The sequence below is a fragment of the Eulemur rufifrons genome, chromosome 15 (assembly GCF_041146395.1).
Source record: "Eulemur rufifrons isolate Redbay chromosome 15, OSU_ERuf_1, whole genome shotgun sequence".
Classification (NCBI taxonomy): Eukaryota; Metazoa; Chordata; class Mammalia; order Primates; family Lemuridae; genus Eulemur; species Eulemur rufifrons.
The window spans coordinates 82,639,294-82,660,169 of record NC_090997.1 but is presented as its reverse complement, the minus strand read 5'-3'; the positions used below and the strand labels follow the sequence as shown (position 1 = coordinate 82,660,169).

Here is a 20,876-nt window from a genome sequence, read left to right as displayed (position 1 = left end):
AAAAGTCATGTTTTCTCAAGGCTTTGTTAAGCATCAAAAGGATTAAAGGGCCATATCCTGGCATATTGAGTGTTTAGCAAATTCACACTGCCAAATTGTGGTGGTACTTTGTGAAATATAAATCTCTGAAGTTTCCAGAAAAAAAACTGTCTATTGCTAAAACAATGGCTTTCATACTGTGACTCAATATTTTCAATATATTAAGTGAACGGTCAGCTCGTATAATATGGTATCACAGTAATGTTTCTCTGAACTTTTGCTTGATGAACTGCTACAGCACCCAATTTTCATAGGATTACAAAGAATGTTGCAAATTATCGACTAAAAGGTGGGTGGGGGACAAAAAAAAAAACCCCAACAAAACCCAAGTAGCAAAGCCAACCAGGGTAAAAATAGTGGGTGTACTCTGAAATCTATGTGCTAAGACAGCAGCAAATGAAGATGTAAAATCCTCAGGAAATAGAAATCTTAGCTTGTTCTTTGTATGAAGTTGGTGGGTTATTGCATTTTCATATCTCCATGTGATGTGATCCCGTGTGTCATACCCTCATGCTCTGGGTAACACCACCAAGTCACTGATGCTATCAGGTGTGTATAGACCTGTACATGTAAAATCACTCAAGTGGGCGACTGCAGCACTACAGTCTTTTCCTGGCAAGTCCTTGAAGGACAGTAGTGAAGGGATATCTTCCCAGTGGGCAGAATTTTGAGCACCTGATTGTTCATTTTGCTTATAAGGAGAAATAGCCAGATGTGCAATTATATACCAGTTCTTGGGCTGTGGCCAATTGACTGGCTGGATGGTCAGAGACTTGGAAGGAACAAGATTGGAAAATTGATGACAAAGAAATATAGAGAAGGGGTATGTGGATAGACCTCTCTGAATGGGAGGGAAAAGTGAAGATATTTGTGTCCTGTGAATGCTCACCAGAGTGCCCTCAGTAGAGGAGGATTCTAATAATCAAGTGGATAGGATGACCATTCTGTGTATACCAGTCAGCCTCTTTCCCCAGCCACCTCGTCAGTACCCAGTGGGGTCATGACCAAAGTGGCCATAGTGTCAGGGATGGGGGCTATGCATGGTCTCAGCAACATGAACCTCCACTCACCAATGCCAGCCTAGCTATGGCCACTGCTGAGTGCTCAATCTGCCAGCAGTGGAGACCAACATTGAGCCCTTAAAATGGCAGCATTCTCCAAGGTGATCGGTCAGCTCTCTGGTGGCAGGTTGATTACAAAGGACCACCTCCATCATGCAGTGGGCAGCATTTTTGTCCCTACTGTAATAGACACTTACTCTGAGTATGGATTTGCCTTCTCTGTATGCACTGCTTCTGCCAAAACTACCATTAGTGAACGCCCAGAATGCCCTATCCACTGTCATAGTATTCCACACAGCATCGCTTCTGACCAAGTAACTCATTTTACAGCCAAAGAAATATGGCAGTGCCAGGTATGGTGGTGTGCCCCTGTAGTCCCAGCTACTTGGGAGGCTGAGGTGGGAGAATCACTTGAGCCCAGGACTTCAAAACCAGCCTGGGCAACATAGTGAGACCCTCTCCCTCTGAAAAAAAACAAAACAAAACAAAACTAGAAATAAGAAACATGGCAGTGGGCCCATTCTCATGGAATTCAGTAGTCTTATCACATTCTCCCTCATCCTAGAGCAGCTAGCTTGATAGGACAGTGGAATGACCTTTTGAAGTTGTATTTACAGCACCAGCTAGGTGACATGACTTTGCAGGGCTGGGGCAACATTCTGCAGAAAGCTGTACATGCTCTGAACAAGAATCTGATATATGGTGCTGTCTCTCCCATAGACAGGATTCATGGGTCCAGGAATCAAGGGGTGGAAACGGGAGTGGCACCACTCACCACCACCCCTAGTGATCTAGTAGCAAAATTTTTGCTTCTTGTTCCCATGACTTTATGCTGTGCTGGCCTAGAGGTTTCAGTTCCAGAGGGTGGAATGCTACCACCAGGAGACACAACAATGACTCCACTGAGCTGAGTCAACAGGCTAAGAAGGGAGTTAAGTGTTGGTTGGAGCAATTGATCCAGAGTACCAAGGGGAGATTGGATACTACTCCACAATGGGGTATCTCTGGAATACATGAGATCCCTTAGGATGTCTCTTAGTATTACCATTCCTTGTGATTAACTTCAATGGGAAATTACAACAACCGAATCCAGGCAAGACTACGAATGGCCCAGACTCTTTAGGAGTGAAGGTCTGGGTCACCTGCCAGGTAAAGAACCACAGCCAGCTAAAGTGCATGCTGAATGGAAAGGGGACACAGAGTGGGTAGTAGAAGAAGGCAGTTATAAATACCAGCCCTGACCATGTGAGCAGTTACAGAAATGAGCACTGTAATTGTCATGTTTCCTCCCTTTCTGTGAAGAATCTGTGTGTGTATATACATACATGGATATCTTTGTTTTCATTCCTCTGCTATTCATTTTTCATGTACCATAGGATTTATTGACTTTGCCAGTATTTGTTAATTTTACATCATAGTATTTCATTTATGGGATATCAGGAGAAGAGTAAATGTCACCCAAGGATTTTACCTTCTCTTCTGGGGCAGGGATTAGTGTGTTTTCAGTTGTACACAGGACAGTTGCGTCATGTTCGGAGGAACTATTACCTTGTTATTGCCTTTATTTGGCGAGTACATATGGTTTAAAGAGATCTGGGTGCCAAGTTGACAAGGGGTGGACTTGTGATGGTTAATTTTAGGTGTCAACTTGACTGGATTAAGGCTTACCTAGAGAACTGGCAAAGCATTATTTTGGAGTGTGTGTGTGAGGGTGCTCTCAGAGGAGATTGGTGTGTGAATCTGAGCGGACTAAATGGAAAAGATTTGCCCTTAATGTGGGGAGTTACCAGCCAACTTGCTGGGGGACCACATAAAATAAAAACAAAGGAAAGGCGAATTCATTGCTCTCTCTCCTAGAGCTGGGACACATTCCTCTGCCACTGTACGTCAGGGTCTCTGGCTTTTGGACTCTAGGACTTACACCAGCAGCACCCCAGGTCCTCAGGCGTTCAGACTTGGACTGAGTGACGCCACCAGCACCAGCATCCCAGGGTCTCCAGCTTGCAGACCGCTTGTCGTGGGACTTCTCAGCATCTGTAGTTGTGCAAACCAATTCCCTTTATAAATCCCCTCCCCTATATCTATCAATATATACTATTGGTTCTGTCTTTCTGGAAAATCCTAATATTAATACTCTGTGTGTGTGTGTGTGTGTGTGTGTGTATAAAATGAAAGTGCAATTACCTACAGACTTGGTATTAAGCATTTGTACCACATGCACACGTGTGTGGCTCTTGCCATTTCTGACAAATTCCTGACTAAAGGCTGCAACACTGCACTGGCATGGGGAGACAGGTTCTGAAGGATTAGCTGAGTGTGGGGCATTACCATAGGAAGCCACACTGAGTGTGCAGTATTGGGCATCCAGAAGTTCCTTTTGGATTTATTATATTTTTTCCCCAGACATCACAGAATTGTCTAATATCAGAGCTGCAGAAGACTTTCCAGCTCTTTTCTCACTTAAAAAAGTGAGAACCCAGATATAAAACTATCCTCATATTGTCATCTGATCTTTGAAAAAGCAGACAAAAAGATACACTGGGGAAAAGAATCCCTATTCAATAAACGGTGCTGGGAAAATTGGATAGCCACATGTATTAATAGAAGACTGAAACAGGATCCGGACCTCTCACCTCTAACAAAAATCAACTCACGGTGGATAATAGACTTAAACCTAAGACATGAAACCATAAGAATTCTAGAAGAAAATATTGGAAAAACTCTTATAGACATTGGCCTAGGCAAAGAATTTATGAAGAAGACCCCAAAAGCAATCACAGCAACAACACAAATAAATAAATGGGACCTGATCAAATTAAAAAGCTACACAGCCAAGGAAACTATCTTTATAGTGAACAGACAACCTACAGAATGGGAGAAAATATTTGCACGCTACACATCTGATAAGAGACTAACAACTAGAATTTATATAGAAATTAGGAAAATCAACAAGAAAAAAATCAAACAACCCCATTAAAAAGTGGGTAAAGGACATGAACAGAAATTTTTCAAAAGAAGATAGACTAATGGCCAAGAAACATATGAAAAATTGCTCAACATCTCTAATCATCAGGGAAATGTAAATCAAAACCACAATGAGATATCACTCAACTCCAGTGAAATTGGCTTTTATCAAAAAGTCCCAAAACAACTAATGTTGGCTTGGATGCAGAGAGATGGGAACACTCATACTCTGCTGGTGGGACTGCAAACTAGTACAACCTCTATGGAAAGTAATATGGGGATACCTCAAAGAACTAAAAGTAGAACTACCATTTGATCCAGCAATTCCACTATTGGGTATTTACCCAAAGGAAAAAAAGACATTCTATAGTAATGACATCTGCACCCGAATGTTTATAGCAGCACAATTCAAAATTGCAAAGAAGTGGAAACAACCCAAGTGCCCATCCATACATGAGTGGATTAATATAAAATGTTAACAAGAATTTATTGTATATTGAAACTAGCTAAAAGAGAAGAATTGGAAGGTTCCCAACACAAAGAGAAACATTTGAGATGATGGATATCCCAATTACCCTGATTTAATCATTTCACGTTGTATACATGTTTCAAAATATCACATATACCCCCAAATATGTACAACTATGATATAGCAGTAAAAATAAATAAATAAATAAATACATAAATAAAGACATGCTCCGAAGAGATCTGGATGATTAAAAATAACAGAGAACAGGATCAGTTGAAGCTTGTTCCTCTTCTCATTCCTGGAGGATAAGCCCATTGACCTAGAAAAAGCATCTTAAGCACTGACTGGCCTTCTCTGACCTTCTTGCAATGACTCCGCCCTTTCAATAGGTCCACGGCTGCCTTCCATTTTTCCCATCCCCCTTGAGCAATTAAAAACTTCTTTGAGTTAGCTTTTGGCTCACTCTCTGTTTTTTTCACCCTCAACTTCAGTCTTTACTTCAAACGTTCAGTAAACAAGTGTTTATTCAGTAATCATGGCATTTAATTATTTGATACAGCACATTCAGGAGCATTGTCTGTGGGGGAGGCTGAAGAGAGGAGGGGGAAGTTTGAAAAACAAAGTAGATAATCTTTCCAACCTTTCATGGAATTCCTATCACAGGCATATTCTCGGCCCCGCAGATTAAGTGGCCCATGTCATTCATGTGCTTTAATCACAGCACATAAGCAGTCGGTGTATTATTTTGATTTGTTGGAGCACTTTGTGCTGTGTGACGGTGGTATTTATTTGTAGCTGGGACATGTGTAGGGTGGGGTGCCAAACATACAAACATAGATGCATCGTATTTTCTGTATGAGACTCCAACTTGAAAGAGGCACTTACTAAATTATTTATTTCCATAACTTATATGAGGAGAGTATGAGTATCCCCATTATACAGATTACAGGAGTAAAATTTAGAGAATACCTTGTCTAAGACCTCACAGGTGGCAGGCCTCAGCTTTTGCCCACTAGCGGGGCACCCCGGTAGCTGGTTTTCCACTACCGGTTACTATTACAGTCATCTTCTTTTGTTGCTGCAATTTGTGGGCAGAGTTTACAGGAAACAGTCCCTTAGGGGTGGCCTCAGCTTCTGTTGCTTCTTACTAGATTGATTACAGGGTCAGGAATGGGAGAGACTTGGGGAGAGATTTACACCGGGCAAATTAAAGCTTTCAGGTTTCACTTTAGTTTGATGAAAGTTGTCTGCCAGAAATCCAGACCCCTTATTTACTGTTGGCCCTTTGGAAATACAGTGGAGGTGAAAGAGAGCCCTTTATGTTGTCTTCACATAGGTTACAACTTTAACATGTGTGTCTCAGAAGGATTTGGCTTGCAAAGAAATTCCAAGGCCCGTGCTGCCTGGACTCAGAGGCTGGGCTGCCAGACTTGGAAGGGAGGTAGAGGCACATGTGGGTTCACCCCGGACAGAGCGAAAGGAGAACTGGCCAGATAGAGCCAGAAGCCCCTCACCCCAAAGCTCTCAGGCCTGCTCCTTGCCACAGTGCTTGGCATTTTATCATTATGAGTTAACTTTTATATGCAAATGCCTAAGAATAAAGCTATGTCAATAATATATAATATCAATACATATCTATGTATATATAATAATATATAAGGGTTTCAATAAGGCCATGGTCCTCTTGAATTTAGAAAGTCACAGATAATATTGAATTTTGACTTAAAAATTTTTCCAGTTTACACTTATCCAGACCAATGTATCATTTTTAAAAATCATATGGAAAGTTCCATGGACATCATTTTCCAGGTCAGTCCTGGCAGCCAAATATAAAACTATCAAATATGTACTATTCCTTACCTATCATATCATATTCTAGTTGGTTTGTTATTTTTCTATTGTTATTTTTCATTCATTGGATTGTGCCAAATTCAACATTGACAACATTCCAAGGTGAAGACAGGGTAAGTGTTAAGCCCTCATAGACTGGTTAGTTTGTTGCTACCTAGATTCTCTCTCATTCCTCCCGTGTCAAGGGCTGCCACTGGCTTTTCCTGTTTAACTTATCTCCTGATTGGCATAAAAAATTTACTACAAAACTGTGCCCCTACTCTCCCATGAGCTTCCCGGTGGTCTCACTTTCTAGAAAGGATGGGTGTAGAACATTGACGCTATCACCACCGTCTTGGGGAAAAAAACAAGCCCTGCAATAAATAGAGCATGGAGTTTTGCTGGTTTTAATAACTCTTAGCGCTATTATCATAGTTTTAAGAGTACTGTATCGCATTCTTACCTTCTTTATGCCTGTCAATTTTGACAATTATGAATATGGAAGGTAATAATCACTATAGAACCTGTGTTCCATAAATAGACATCTAAATAACCACCACTGCTAGCTACTTGTCCATAATAGCTATCATGAATAAACTCATAAGTCATCATTTTCTGTTTGATGAATACCATTAAAAAAAGACATGCATTTTGTGACAACCTTCAACAAAAACTGATCCATCTAGTTGCTCTCTAGAGTAATAATTATGTTTTCTGGTAGTTCTATGTATTTTTTTGAGGATGCTCCAGAGAAAGGTTTCTGTATGCATCAAGCAATGAATCAAAAAGAATGGGAGCCTAGACTGTGCACAAAATTGTTCTAAAATACTTTGAGCAATATAAAACAATTATATTGCCCTGTTATCAGTGGAAGATACTGTATCTAGAGAATCATGACTAATGCAGCTGACATACTTAAGAATTAGTCCAAGAGTAGATACAGTTAAGTCCTTATACAAATATTTTTCAAAATATTTCTCCTAATATGTTGACAAATATTAATATCAGTCATTTGTGAGCCTTTAAATGGAAAGTCAGACCCTAGTGTAGCTCTCAGGTTTTAGCATTTATAGTCCATCAGTAAGGAGAAATAAAATAAAGGAGCAATAAACAGTTTTCTGAAGTACTAAAATACACATGCGCTGGAAAACGTTTTGTTTCGGTGCAAACTTTACATCTTGGTGAATCATTTCCATTTGAGAGTTTGGATTGTGGGTTTTGCCAGCACCGAGGCACAAATGTGGGACGATTGGCTTGGAGGAGTGGGGCGGTAATTAGCCTATGTCAAATCAAGCCGTGTGTATTTCCTATGACTGCACAAGGTGTTAGAGAGAAATTCTCTGGACCGACTAAACCACAAGGGAAAGAGACGAAAATCATGCATTCTGGTGAGGTTCTCCCAGAGAACTCGATCGCCCTCTAGGTTGCATTTACACACGCGGAGTTGGGTGAGGCAACTCTGGCCACTTTGCCACCGGGGAGAAAGAGGAAAGGGGGCTGAATTCCTCCCGGGAGGAAGACTAACTTGGACCAAAGCAAGAGGCTGGCGACAGGAAGGAAGAACAGATCAAGCATTTGAATAGCTGCTACAGGGCAACCTAAAGCCTGTGCAGGCTAACAGGCGCGCGTCACACACAGTCCCCCGTCTCCCCTCCCCCCACACACCCCTCTGCCGTGTGTCACCTTCCTGTTCGGAAGTCTTAGTAGGTTGCTGGGACTGAACAGGGGGCGCCCGCTCCACCCATCAGGTATCCGGTTGGAAGAAAAGCCAGTCTCAACAACTTGATTTTCTCCGTTAAATGATAAGTTTAGCAGACCGTCCGTCTCCAAGTGCCGAACATTAGGGGAGGGGAGGAAGGGGCACATCAGACGCTCCCTTTCTGTTCCAACCACAAATCATATGGTTGTCCCTCTTCCCTATTCCACTTAGAGCCCTCCAACTTGAATTCCACGTCCCTCCTGGAATGCATGCCGCAGAGCCTCTTTGAGAAAATGAACCCCATGCATGTGTTTTGAATTTTTTTTTTCTGGACTGATTTGTGATGATAATCAGTTAAGTTACATTTCTTGTGTGTCTTGCTAGGGATGTAATAAACTTGGGACGCTGATGACTGTAATTTTCTGGGTGATGTTGCAACGGAGGGAATAAATGGCCCAGTGTTGAACTTTGCAGCTTGTTCCCTTCCTGTATGTAAATTGCCTTTATATAAAGTGGGGTTCATAACAACAAAACAAGGACAGCCGCCTCTGGCTCGTGCTCTCCTGTCATCTCAGAGCTGCCAGCCTTATCAGAGGCACAGAGCAGGGAGGCTACTCCAGCTGTCACTGAGCTCTACCTCCAGCCTCCAGGACATAAACCCCAGCCTTTCATATCCTGGGAAATCTGAAGAATGAAAGAGGAGGCTATAAAATCCCCTTTGAAAGGTTAGTGCTTATAGTACTATAATTTGGCTGGGATGGGTAAAACAAAGAGGCCTCAGAGGATTGGGCTTACTTGGCATGGGGAAGGCACATGAGGTGGTGCAGGGAAGGGTCTCTGATGGAAGGTTTCTTAATTTAATATTTTAAAAGAAGCAAGCAAGAATCTTCCTGACAGTTGCTGTTTCTGGGCAGTCTGAGCAAAATTTGCTCTCTCAAGAGGGCAAGGAACGTCGTCGGAGCAGAGCTGGGCTGGGCTAGGCTAGATGAATGGTGGGATGTAGGGTGGGTGGCATTGGCCCTAACAAAGTCATGCTCTGTGAAGAATCCATGCAAGGGGAAGCAGACATGGGCCAGTTAGTGTGATTTGGAATTGCCAACCTTGCTTTAGGCTGCAGCGTCAATTTCAGGCATTAGATAGTTTTTTAAAGGGGGCACTGAGCAAAATTTCCCAGCCGGTCTCCAGGAGGAAGGATGTGCGTCCCCTTCTCCCTACTGGAGGCTGCTGCAACTGAGCAAACCAAGAAAGAGTTGAGAGATCACATTAGGGCAAATGTGCTGGTTGTGCCTGTAAAACAAATCCCTGCCCACGACCGAAGAAAAAGCGCTTCACATGCTATTCCTGGTTTGACAGCTGGTATTTCTGAGTGTGCCAGAGCCAGCAGGCAACTCTAAAATGGCAGGGCCCTTGGCAGCAAGGGGTCATGGCAGGGCAGCCACCGCAGACATCACCAGCGAGCGCCAGGTACCCGGCCTTGCAAATATTGGTAACTTGTAGCTGTCTGCCCCGCTCCCGGCCCAGTCGCGCTTGCGGCTTCCCGGCCAGCGCTGGCGCGCGTCCCCGCGCCGCGGTCCCACTGCAGCTCCCGGGCATCTCGCCGCCGCCGCCGCCGTCGTCGCCGTCGCGGGGTCACGGGAAGGCACCGGCATAGTTGCTCTGCAGAGCCGGGGCTGCCGCCTGCAACTTCCCTCCCTCCTCTGCCTTCTGGAGCGGAGTCACCCGGCTAACCTTTCGGGATAACGAGTCACAGTTTATGTGGGTCTTGCGAGAAAGAGCGAGGTGGCAAAACTAAGACGAGTCCTGGGTCAGCCCTGAGATAAACCCAAGGACGGGTAGGGAAGATGAGGACAAAGGGATCCTCAGACAATGTGACATGACATGCAGGGTTTTCAGGTGGGAGAGCGGGAGAGGACCAGGTCCGGAGAGGGGAGCTGGCGACGCCCGGGTCATGCCAGGTCGGCCCCGGAGCGAAGCCGTCGCTCCCTTAACGTGCCACCTCCTCACGTGTTCGTGGCATGGCGGGGATTAAAAGGCAAGGAAAAAAATTACATGCGGAACGGACAAAATGTTCTCAGAGATTACTTCAGGGGAAAAAAAAAGTGAAATGCAGATTGTACTTTTTTTTCCCTTTGGTGCAGAGACGAATTTTATTTCCGCCCCCTCCCCTACACATTCCTGACCTCTCCCTCCCCCTTCCCTCTTTCTTTCCTTCCTTCCTCTTCTTCCAAGTTCTGGGATTTTTCAGCCTTGCTTGGTTTTGGCCAAAAGCACAAAAAAGGCGTTTTCGGAAGCGACTCGGCCGCACACAAGGGCCATTTGTTTGTTTTGGGGCTCGGGGCAGGAAATCTTGCCCGGCCTGAGTCACGGCGGCTCCTTCAAGGAAACGTCAGTGCTCGCCGGTCGCTCTCGCCCGCCGCGCGCCCCGCCGCCCGCCGCGCATGGGGGAGATGCAGGGCGCGCTGGCCCGGGCCCGGCTCGAGTCCCTGCTGCGGCCCCGCCACAAAAAGAGGGCCGAGGCGCAGAAACGCAGCGAGTCCTTCCTGCTGAGCGGACTGGGTAAGCGCCGCCGCCCGCCCCGCTGGGGGCTTGGCTCGAGTTCTCCGAGCTGCTCTGCTCCGGCCCGATTCGCGGGCTCGGCGACCCGGGCTGCTTTTGTTGTCGCTCTGGGGGCCGGGTGTGGAGGCGGGGTGGCCGGGCGGCGAGGACGGGGAGGACCCAGCGGGCGCCCGCGCCCCGCGATGACCCGCAGGTCCCGGCGCGCTGCGCCACCCTGCGCCGGAGAGATAACCCGGCTGGGGCGGCCGACACAGGATCCGGGCGAGGGTCGGCGCCAGGGCCAGGGAGAGGGACTCTGCAGGAAGGGTGTGAGCGGGCACAAAGCCACCCCGGTCGCCGCGCACCGGGCGGAAAGCGCTTCAGTGCCGCGACCCCGATTTCCATGCCCCGCGGAATAAATGAGAAAGGTGGAAAACTACCCCGGACTGCCCGTCCCTCCCCGCCCCCTGTGCCCGCGGCTTTCCCTCTCTCCGGCCCCCGGGGCTGAAGGCAAATGATAACAGCCCCACACCGGGCCTTCCCCACGGGGTGGGGGGGGGTCCCCGCGCTCCCCGCGCTCCCCGCCCCCGCCCTGGGCTCGCCTTACTGCGGGGAGCAGAACCGCCCGCCGCGGGCAGCTGCGCCGCCTGCAAACCGCGCGCCGGCCGGGGGCGGGGCCGGGCTGCGCCGCTTCCTCGTTGTCGCGCGGTCCCCGCCCCCGAGGCGGCGCAGCGCATATAAGGCCGAGCGCGCGGCTGAGCGCAGTGTTGGCTGAGCCGGTCTCTAGTTAGTAACGATCTGCGGTCTTCCGTGTGTGGCGATGACGGTGAAAACCGAGGCTGCTAGGGGCACGCTCACTTACTCCAGAATGAGGGGAATGGTGGCAATTCTCATCGGTGAGTGCAGGAACAAGGCTAGACTTTTCTACTCCAGGATGCGCAAAGTGGAAATTTTTTGAAAGTCCCGGATCAGATTAGTGTGCGTAGCGCTGGACGTTACGAAGCTGTCTAAATGTTTCTTTATTTCTCTTTAATTCACAGCTTTCATGAAACAGAGGAGGATGGGCCTGAACGACTTTATTCAGAAGATTGCCAATAACTCCTATGCATGCAAGCAGTAAGTTTGGGGGGATTTGAGGAAATCAAATGAGGGTGGTTTGAATTTACCAGCAGTAAGGACTCATTCTCGTCACGGTGTTTTTCGGGAAGGTGAAGACTTCCCGCGGGGTGGGCATCTCTTTTCTCCTTAAATTCTAATATATTTGAAACATCTTAAACATTAAAATTAATTCGCTGATTTGGTTTGATCTAAAGATGTAAGAGAAGTTTTTCATGTCTGCCTAATGCACTTTCTCCATGAACAACTCTAATATCTGTATTTAGCAGGGTTTATCATTTTCTTTAACTGAGTAATTTGAATATTTTCACTTTAAACACTGAATTCTCCCAGAAAAGTGAGCCAGATACTCACTGTTGATGTTGGTGTGCCCCCTAGTGGCGAGGTGGGAGGTTCTAAGTTGTTCGTTTATTCCTTGCAGCCCTGAAGTTCAGTCCATCTTGAAAATCTCCGAGCCTCAGGAGCCTGAGCTTATGAATGCCAACCCTTCTCCTCCAGTAAGTATTTTCTATGTGTGTTGCATCTGTGGGGGAAAATTGCAAATGAGCCATTGCTCATTGCTACATTGATGGATGGAAATAGCATTTCTAGAAATTAGTATCAAGGCAGGTGCCTCATTAGTGTCCGGCATAACAAGTGACTTAAGTATTGAGTCAGAGAACTATTTTAAAAGGCATATTTCCTAAAATTTTATCTGGTTATAAGACCATTGTGTGCAATTTCCATACTCATTTGAAATAATGACTTGTATGGATGAAAAGTAGTTTTGAATGTGCTCAAAGATGTATGGAGATTTGCCGCAGTGATTTGTAGATGTAACATATTTTGCATTGTCTGTAGTTTATTATAGATATCTTCCTTTGAAGCAATGATCTTAAAAGAGAATGTTTTCTTTTCTAGCCAAGTCCTTCTCAGCAAATCAACCTTGGCCCGTCATCCAACCCTCATGCTAAACCATCTGACTTTCACTTCTTGAAAGTGATTGGGAAAGGCAGTTTTGGAAAGGTAATTTCAAGTCCGAACACCTTTTGATACACTCCTTCATGTACTCATTTTATATTCTTATCCTGGATAAGGACAGAAAAAATGATTTTTTAATTGAAATTTCAGGTTCTTCTAGCAAGACACAAGGCAGAAGAAGTGTTCTATGCAGTCAAAGTTTTACAGAAGAAAGCAATCCTGAAAAAGAAGGAGGTATGAAATATGCTTGATGTGTTGGTGTTAGAGAGAGACGTTCCTCGAATAATCTTGACCTTGGCATTTTGGTGCCAAGTTGAAATTTGCCACTAAATCTTAATTATCTTTTTCCTAGGAGAAGCATATTATGTCAGAGCGGAATGTTTTATTGAAGAATGTGAAACACCCTTTCCTGGTGGGCCTTCACTTCTCTTTCCAGACTGCTGACAAATTATACTTTGTCCTAGACTACATTAATGGCGGAGAGGTAAGAGGGGGAACAAACACTGGGTTTTAGTTTGAGAAGAAAGTTTTCAAAGATAACTTGGGGGGCAGGGGAGTTACCAGAATTAGCATTTCCTTTTACCTGTCAAGTTTCAAATAGTTAATAGATTATTTAGGGCCGCTTCCTGTAATTGTTCTCTTTAGCTATATGTGTCAAGATTAATTAAATGCTTTGGCAACCCAGACTAATTTTGTTATGTCTCCTGCAGTTGTTCTACCATCTCCAGAGAGAACGCTGCTTTCTGGAACCACGGGCCCGTTTCTACGCTGCTGAAATAGCCAGTGCCTTGGGTTACCTGCACTCTCTGAACATCGTTTATAGGTGAGCTGAAGAGCTCGTCAGGCTGCCTTCCTGGGAATGGGTATAAAGGACTCCTGGCCCTAGCTCTTAGATAGAGCCTTAAAGTAATTTGTTTCTGTACAACTTGGTCACCTAAAACCAGCCCCTAGCATGTGAGCTGTCTTGACTTCGTGCCACCGGGGAACCAGCCAAGTGGGATTGTGCCTAATCCAGAATAGATGAGCAGAACAAGGACTCCCCTTTTTTATTCACTATGCAACTGCAGTGAATTTAAAATGCCTCTAATACCTTTAGCAATTATCTTTACAGAGGATTTCTTATGAAATGAAATTAACTTACGCAATTACTTTCCTATTCACTATTTTACAGAGACTTAAAACCTGAGAATATTTTGCTAGATTCCCAGGGACACATTGTCCTTACTGACTTTGGACTCTGCAAGGAAAACATTGAGCACAATGGCACGACGTCTACCTTCTGTGGCACACCTGAGGTACGAGCTCCTGAGATCAAGTGCCTGGTTTATCCCCTTCGTCCAGGAGATATGTGCAATAATGCCTTTAAGTACCAAACAAGTAAACTCTTCTCAGACTTCTTAGTACAGTTCAGTGCAAATAGAATACATTTGCCATTTGATGCAACATGAGAAACCCCAAGGCCTTCTGTTACTTTAATTAAAACTGGCTGTAAGATCCACATCATGAAAGGTTTCTAAATCCCCAAGTTGAAATATCTGGGTGTTCAGTAGCTTCCTAAATACCAGTACACATAGGTAGCCAGTCAGCCTCAGAAAGTATAGCAGTTTTATCGGGAGGTGATCTAAAGATATGTATCCTCCAAGTTTGCTATGGGTCCCTTAGCTTTTTCAAGGTAGATGCCTGGTCTGAGAATTGCCTGGTTTCTCAGCTTCTGAACTGCGTTTTCCTGGTCTGTCTTTCAGTACCTGGCACCTGAGGTGCTGCATAAGCAGCCCTACGACAGGACCGTGGACTGGTGGTGCCTGGGGGCCGTCTTGTATGAGATGCTGTATGGCCTGGTGAGTAGCACATTGTGGGAACCACAGAGCACTGTCCCTGTTCCTAGAACACTGTCTTGCTACAGTCCCTACTTGTCTGGGCAAAGGCCAAAACGCAGGCCTGGCCATTGTGTCTCGCCCTTATCAGAAGCTGATAAGGGGCATATTGGTTATAAATGTATTCTTTTTATAAGAGTCATCTCTTACCTGGTGGATTTTTTTTTCGTATATTTTGCATTTTTAATAGATAGGACCACATTTAACCTGTGTGATGGTGAAAACCATGACTTATTAACATATCCCTGCCCACTGCCCATGAGGCTTGCAAAATAGACACTTAAAAAGCAAGGGAAAAGAAAACTTCAAGGGGAAGACTTTCTCAAATCCAGCTTAGTATATTGCAGTTTACATCTCTTTCTCTATTGGTAATATATGCTGTACAAAACTTCCAATTAAGTATAAAGTAATTTTCCCCTTCTTTCAGCCTCCTTTTTATAGCCGAAACACAGCTGAGATGTACGACAACATTCTGAACAAGCCCCTCCAGTTGAAACCAAATATTACGAATTCCGCAAGACACCTCCTGGAGGGCCTCCTGCAGAAGGACAGGACAAAGCGGCTGGGGGCCAAGGACGACTTTGTGAGTGATGTTTTCCTGTTTGTCTGGGCGGGCTGGGGGTGCACTAGCTCTCACTGCCCTTATTGAATAAGCCTGTCTAAATTAATCTCGGGTTTCCTCTCAACAGATGGAGATTAAGAGTCATGTCTTCTTCTCCCTAATTAACTGGGATGATCTCATTAATAAGAAGATTACTCCTCCTTTTAACCCGAATGTGGTGAGTATCAGTTTCTCTTTTCAGTGCATTGAGGCCCAAAGGGCATTTCTTTTAAGTCAGAATTGTTGTGGGAGGGGCTTAAGGAATAAACTGACAGGTGTTTTCTCTGTAGAGCCATTATTTTTTCCTAGAGAAAGAGTACAATTTTTGTCCCAACAAAGCTTACAGAAGTTAACATATTTATCAGTTAGAGTACGAAAAGAGAAAAAGTGAACATTATCCTCATTTATCTAAACCATGTGTAGTCTTTGAGATTTTTATGCTTAAAATGGATTTCTGTATATGGTTTCTATAAATGGTTTCTGTATAGCGGCCCTAAGGATTTGAACTCCAGTATTTAAAGCCCAGTCTAGAGCTCCCTGTATCCAGTGTGAATTTTTGACATTCAGCGTGTTTTCTTTCTTGGAATAGAGTGGACCCAGCGACCTGCGGCACTTTGATCCTGAGTTTACCGAAGAGCCCGTCCCCAACTCCATTGGCAGGTCACCCGACAGCATCCTCATCACAGCCAGCGTCAAGGAAGCGGCTGAGGCTTTCCTAGGCTTCTCATACGCACCTCCCATGGACTCTTTCCTCTGAACAGTCTTAGGGTTGCTTTTGAAGGATTTTGTGTGTTTTCAATGTTTTAGTTAGCCTTTTGGCGGAGCTGCCAGCTGACAGGACATCTTAAAAGAGAATTTGCACATCTCTGGAAGCTTAGCAATCTTGTTGCACACTGTTTGCTGGAAGCCTTTCGAAGAGCACATCCTCCTCTCAGTGAGCTCATGAGGTTTTCATTTTTATTCTTACTTCCAACGTGGTGCTATCTCTGAAATGAGCATTAGAGCGCCGCCTTAGACAGATGCAGGAGTCTTGTTAGAAGGAAGGCGCTGTTCTAAGAGGGATCTCCTGCAGGTCTATCTAGGCTGTGATAACGAATATTATGACATGTGCCTTTTCTGAAGAGATCGTGTTAGCTCCAAAGCTTTTCCTATTGCAGAGTGTTTCAGTTCTTTATTTTTCCATGTGGACTCAACTGTGTGAACAGTGGAATGAGTGTGGTGTGCGTGATCACAGAGGGATTTTGTTATAAGCGTCAATGTGACACGTGCAGGACACTACAACGTGGGACATTGTTTGTTTCTTCCATATTTGGAAGATAAATTTATGTGTAGACTGGTTTTTTTTTGTAAGAGATAGTGAATAACTAAAATTTATTGAAATGGTCTTGCAATGACTTGTATTCAGATGCTTAAAGAAAGCATTGCTGCTACAAATATTTCTATTTTTAGAAAGGGTTTTTATGGACCAATGCCCCAGTTGTCAGTCGGAGCCGTTGGTGTTTTCATTGTTTAAAATGTCACCTGTAAAATGGGCATTATTTATGTTTTTTTTTTTTTGCATTCCTGATAATTGTATGTATTGTATAAAGAAAGTCTGTACATTGGGTTATAACACTAGTATATTTAAACTTATAGGCTTATTTGTAATGTAAACCACCATTTTAATGTACTGTAATTAACATGGTTATAATATGTACAATCCTTCCCTCCTCCTACCACACAACTTTTTGTGTGTGTGATAAACCAATTTTGGTTTGCAATAAAACCTTGAAAAATATTTACATATATCGTGTCATGTTATTTTGTATATTTTGGTTGAGGGAGCAGTAATGGGTCAGCGTAAAATTGAAAACCATGGAAATCCTGCTGTCATCCCCAGCCTAGCGGTGTCCTTCTGCCTGCAGGGGAGTACAGGACGGAAAGCCAGCCTCGTTCCAGGCTTCATTAGCATTTTATGGTGCCTGTCATTCCTAAGTCCATCCAAACAAATCCTTTTCAATTTACTCATCTTGCAGGGATGGCTATGAAGTAATGTTCCCTATAATTTATTGCCTGCCCTGGGAAGGTGGACTGTTTGTCCTGCCATTGGGCTGTCTTCAGTAACAGGTCGTTCTTTTGACAAATATTTGAAAGCTTACTCTGAGCCAGGCCCCATCCTGAGTGCTGGGAATATTGCAATGAGTGAAGCAGACAAATCTCTGATGAAGGCCGACTCAAAGCAGTTTACTGAAGTGGAAATCAAGCAATGGTCTTGAAGTTTGGGAGAATGCCGCTAAAAACGGAAAGAGTCTTTGTAATAAATGGATACGTTCCCAAAGGGCTGACCTGGCCAGACTTCTGGTTTCTAAGAGTACCCAGAGCTGACCCGTGTCCAGAGCGGCCTCAGGAAAACCACCCTGGAAGAGGTCAGTGGCTCGGGCGGGAGCCTCCGGAGCCTCCGGAGCCGCTGTGAACCCAGCACCTGGAGGGGCCAGCAGGTATGGGGCTGCCCTCAGAGCCCACTCCTGGAGCTCCCCTCCCGGGACGTGTACTGCAGGGGAGAAAGGGAGGAGGCACGATGTTCAGAGATCATCATCGTCAGTCCAAAGTGTTTGGACTTTTTCACTTTTCTAGGCCGTTCACACAAACATCTAGGCAATCAGCAGGGAATCCCCAAACATCTGGTCCTGTGCTGCCTTGACACCCACCCCCCACCCTCCAGCCCCACCCCCTCTTGCCCTCCACCCTGCCCTCCAGGCCTGCCCTCCCAGGATCTCCCCCTGGGACAGCTGTGACCTTTTGTCCTCCCATGACTCTTGGGTCTCACCTCCTCTCACCTCACGCCCTCTCCCCCACCCCTCAAGGCTCCTAAGGGCTGAATTGGCATTTAGAGATCACTTAGTTTATCTCCCTCCTAATCCAGCGGAGGAATAAGATGAAAGTGAGTCAATGACTCCTCGCTCAAGACGGGCCCCAGGTCGAGCTCTGCAGCTGAGTTACAACCCACGGGCACTGGCTGCAATTTAAATTCCCCACCAAACCCAAGTGACAAATAGAGTCCAAAGTATGCATTTTTCTAGCAAAAGTTGATGCCAGCTCTGACAGGGATTTTTTTTTTTTTTTTTTTTTTTGCATATTTCCCCCTCATTCTCAATAACAGCTAGGAATTCCTCCTTGAACAAAAGTGTTTAAATCACATGTTTATCTGAACACAGTCCATGCAGGCTAGGAATCTACAACCTAATTATAGGTAACCCAGAAGGGCCAGTCAAGAGTTACAAAGCTGCTTTTCTTTTCTTTTTTTTTTCCTTTTTCCTAAAGGTAGAAATCTGGTTTATTGGGTTACAGTCAGTCACTACAGGAGGTCTGGGACGTGTTTCTCTGGAATCAAAAAGTGCCAGAGGAGCCCTAAGCTGGTCACATGGATGGGAGATAAGATCAAGCACAAGTGGGTGGGAAGGGAACAAGGAAGAACAGGGAGTCAAGAAAGAACAAGGGATCAATAAATGGGTGACAAATATTTGCTAAGTACCATGATGGCAGATAACATGCGGGCAGAGGCATCTTTTATCTGGGGGAGCAGGGCCTGTCCCTGACAGCGTTGTCCCTGAGCCCCAGCCAGCCCACACGTGAGCACCATGATGGATTGGAAGAGGGGACCCCTCGCTTCTTTACAGCTCTCCAGCTGCGGGTCTGCTCCAATAAGAGTTTGGGGGGACTCATTCTGTGAGGATTCTCATAAGTTCAATTGAGACTCTAAGACCACTGTTGCCATGAAGAATACGTCAGTCACTGTCCTTACGGAACTTGCCATCTACTTGGGGAGACATGATTCCTGCCCATAATACATGACAGATGGAAAACAAGGCGTAAAGAGAAGTAAGGGGTAAGACTTCAGAAGTCCAGAGTTTCTCTGTGGGGTCGGGTGCCTAGAGGAGGCTTCACAGAGGGGCTGCCCTAAGATCCTTCCTAACCAGCTCTTATTCTAGGGACTCTAATGGGATGTAGGCCCCGAGCACTGGATAATAACAGCAACAGCTCGTACTATTGAGCCCTTACTGTGTGCCAGACATTGTTCTAAGCAATTTTATACTCAATGTGTTTAATCTTCACAACAACTCTGTGATGTCAAAAGCAGGGAAACTGCACAGAAAAGTAATTGGCTGGTTGGTAAGTGGTGAGATCAGAAGTCAAATCATGTCAGTCTGGCCCCAAAGCCTATGCTTGTAACCATTACATTATCCTGCCTAAGAGGTGACAAAAGAATATAAAAGCAAGCAACTGTGTGCTTGTTAGTCATTCATTTATTAATTCACCAGTCTTTTATGAAGATACCTTCTGGAGAGATGTCATGCTAAGAAAAGAGAGGGGGAAGGAGAGGTAGTGGGAGAGAGAAAATGTGTAATTATAGGCACTATCAGTGGTTGATGAAGATGAGGAACAGCTGCAAAAATAAACATTGCAGTGGGAGGTATAAATTAGTGTAGCAGTTTGGAAAACTGTTTGACAGTCTCTGCTAAAGGTGAACATATGTATAACTTATGACCCAGTAGTTTCACTCCATGGTATGTACCCTGAAGAGCATTCATACATGCAATAAAAATATTTGCAATAGTGTTCACAGTAACAACTATCCCTGTTAGCCCCCCAATGGGAACAATTCCAAATGTCCACCAACAGTTAAAATGAATAAATTAGTGTGGTTTCATATAATGGAAAACTATGCAATGAAAATGAGTGAATAATTACCATCTATAACAGCAGAGAATAAATCTCACCAACAAAAACCAGACTGTATGATTTGATTTTTATAAAATTTAAATGCAAGCAAACAAAATGAATCTATTTGGAAGTCAAGATGTGCTTCCCTTTGAGGAGGGAGGCAGAGCTAATGGTTGAGAGGATGCGTGAGGGCAACAGTCTTCTGGGTGCTGTTGATTTTTTGATCTGGTTGGTGGTTTTGCTTTGTACTATTTCATCACGCTATCCACATCTGATATATGCACTGTTCTCTATATTTGTTATGTAACAACAAAAATGTTTATTGAAAATATATGGTGTGATAAAAACTAATTGTTATAGGAACACACAGTGGGGTACCTTCCCCAATTTGAGGGTCAGGCAAAGGCACTTAGTTTTCAGATAGTTTAGGAAAGAGATGCTGAGAAAGATCTGGAGGATCCAGGTAAGCTGTCTTGGAGGAACTTGACCTTGAAAATGAGGCAGAAAGAAGAGCATTCCTGGTGCCGGCTTGCAGTGGTGGGGTGGGGGCGACTTGCGTAACACAACGAATGGGATGTCGGCAAGCAGAAGGGACTCGGATCTAGAGCAGAATCCCAGCTTTACTGACCAGCTTTCCAGCTTTGGGCGAATAGCAGCTTAGACGTATCTTGCCTAACTTAAATTTCTGCAGGGGGATAAATGCACCCAGTTCCTCTCTCTTCATAAAACAAGGCCAGAAGGAATTGGAATTTAAAGAATGCCAATTAATTTCTTCTCTCTCCACCCATTGCCTTTTCCAATTTCCTCTACTCTTTACCAGATTATATAAGAGGAGAAAAAGATATAAAAAAGCAGCAGAAAATAATTTTAAGTAGGGAGGTGGACCATGTCATTCAGATTCTTGAAAACCCCACGGAGTAGAAGTTTAGATCTCATCAGGTAGAAAAGGGAAGTGTTTGAAGGTTTTCTATGAGGAAAGTGAAGTGATTAAAAAGAACCCTTTGGTGGCTCTTGCTAAGAGGTGTGA

At 44.7% G+C, this 20,876-nt stretch overlaps 1 protein-coding gene across 5 annotated transcripts in view; it reads left to right on the top strand.

The window, feature by feature from the left end:
* SGK1 (serum/glucocorticoid regulated kinase 1) overlaps positions 1 to 16,831 on the top strand; it is a 111,764-nt gene extending 94,933 nt beyond the window's left edge. The window contains exons 1-12 of one of the 5 annotated variants that reach the window (XM_069487735.1): positions 8,659 to 8,787; positions 11,638 to 11,713; positions 12,135 to 12,210; positions 12,614 to 12,718; positions 12,824 to 12,907; positions 13,026 to 13,157; positions 13,384 to 13,496; positions 13,845 to 13,968; positions 14,416 to 14,511; positions 14,975 to 15,130; positions 15,237 to 15,326; positions 15,738 to 16,831. In XM_069487735.1, the coding sequence (XP_069343836.1) occupies positions 8,754 to 8,787; positions 11,638 to 11,713; positions 12,135 to 12,210; positions 12,614 to 12,718; positions 12,824 to 12,907; positions 13,026 to 13,157; positions 13,384 to 13,496; positions 13,845 to 13,968; positions 14,416 to 14,511; positions 14,975 to 15,130; positions 15,237 to 15,326; positions 15,738 to 15,905 (1,254 nt within the window). In that variant the 5' untranslated portion in view covers positions 8,659 to 8,753 and the 3' untranslated portion in view covers positions 15,906 to 16,831. Of the gene's footprint in view, positions 1 to 8,658; positions 8,788 to 10,500; positions 10,619 to 11,379; positions 11,494 to 11,637; positions 11,714 to 12,134; positions 12,211 to 12,613; positions 12,719 to 12,823; positions 12,908 to 13,025; positions 13,158 to 13,383; positions 13,497 to 13,844; positions 13,969 to 14,415; positions 14,512 to 14,974; positions 15,131 to 15,236; positions 15,327 to 15,737 lie in introns of those variants that run through there. The other 4 variants (XM_069487733.1, XM_069487734.1, XM_069487732.1 and 1 more) reach the window with 4 other exon arrangements.
* Positions 16,832 to 20,876: the final 4,045 nt, after the last annotated feature.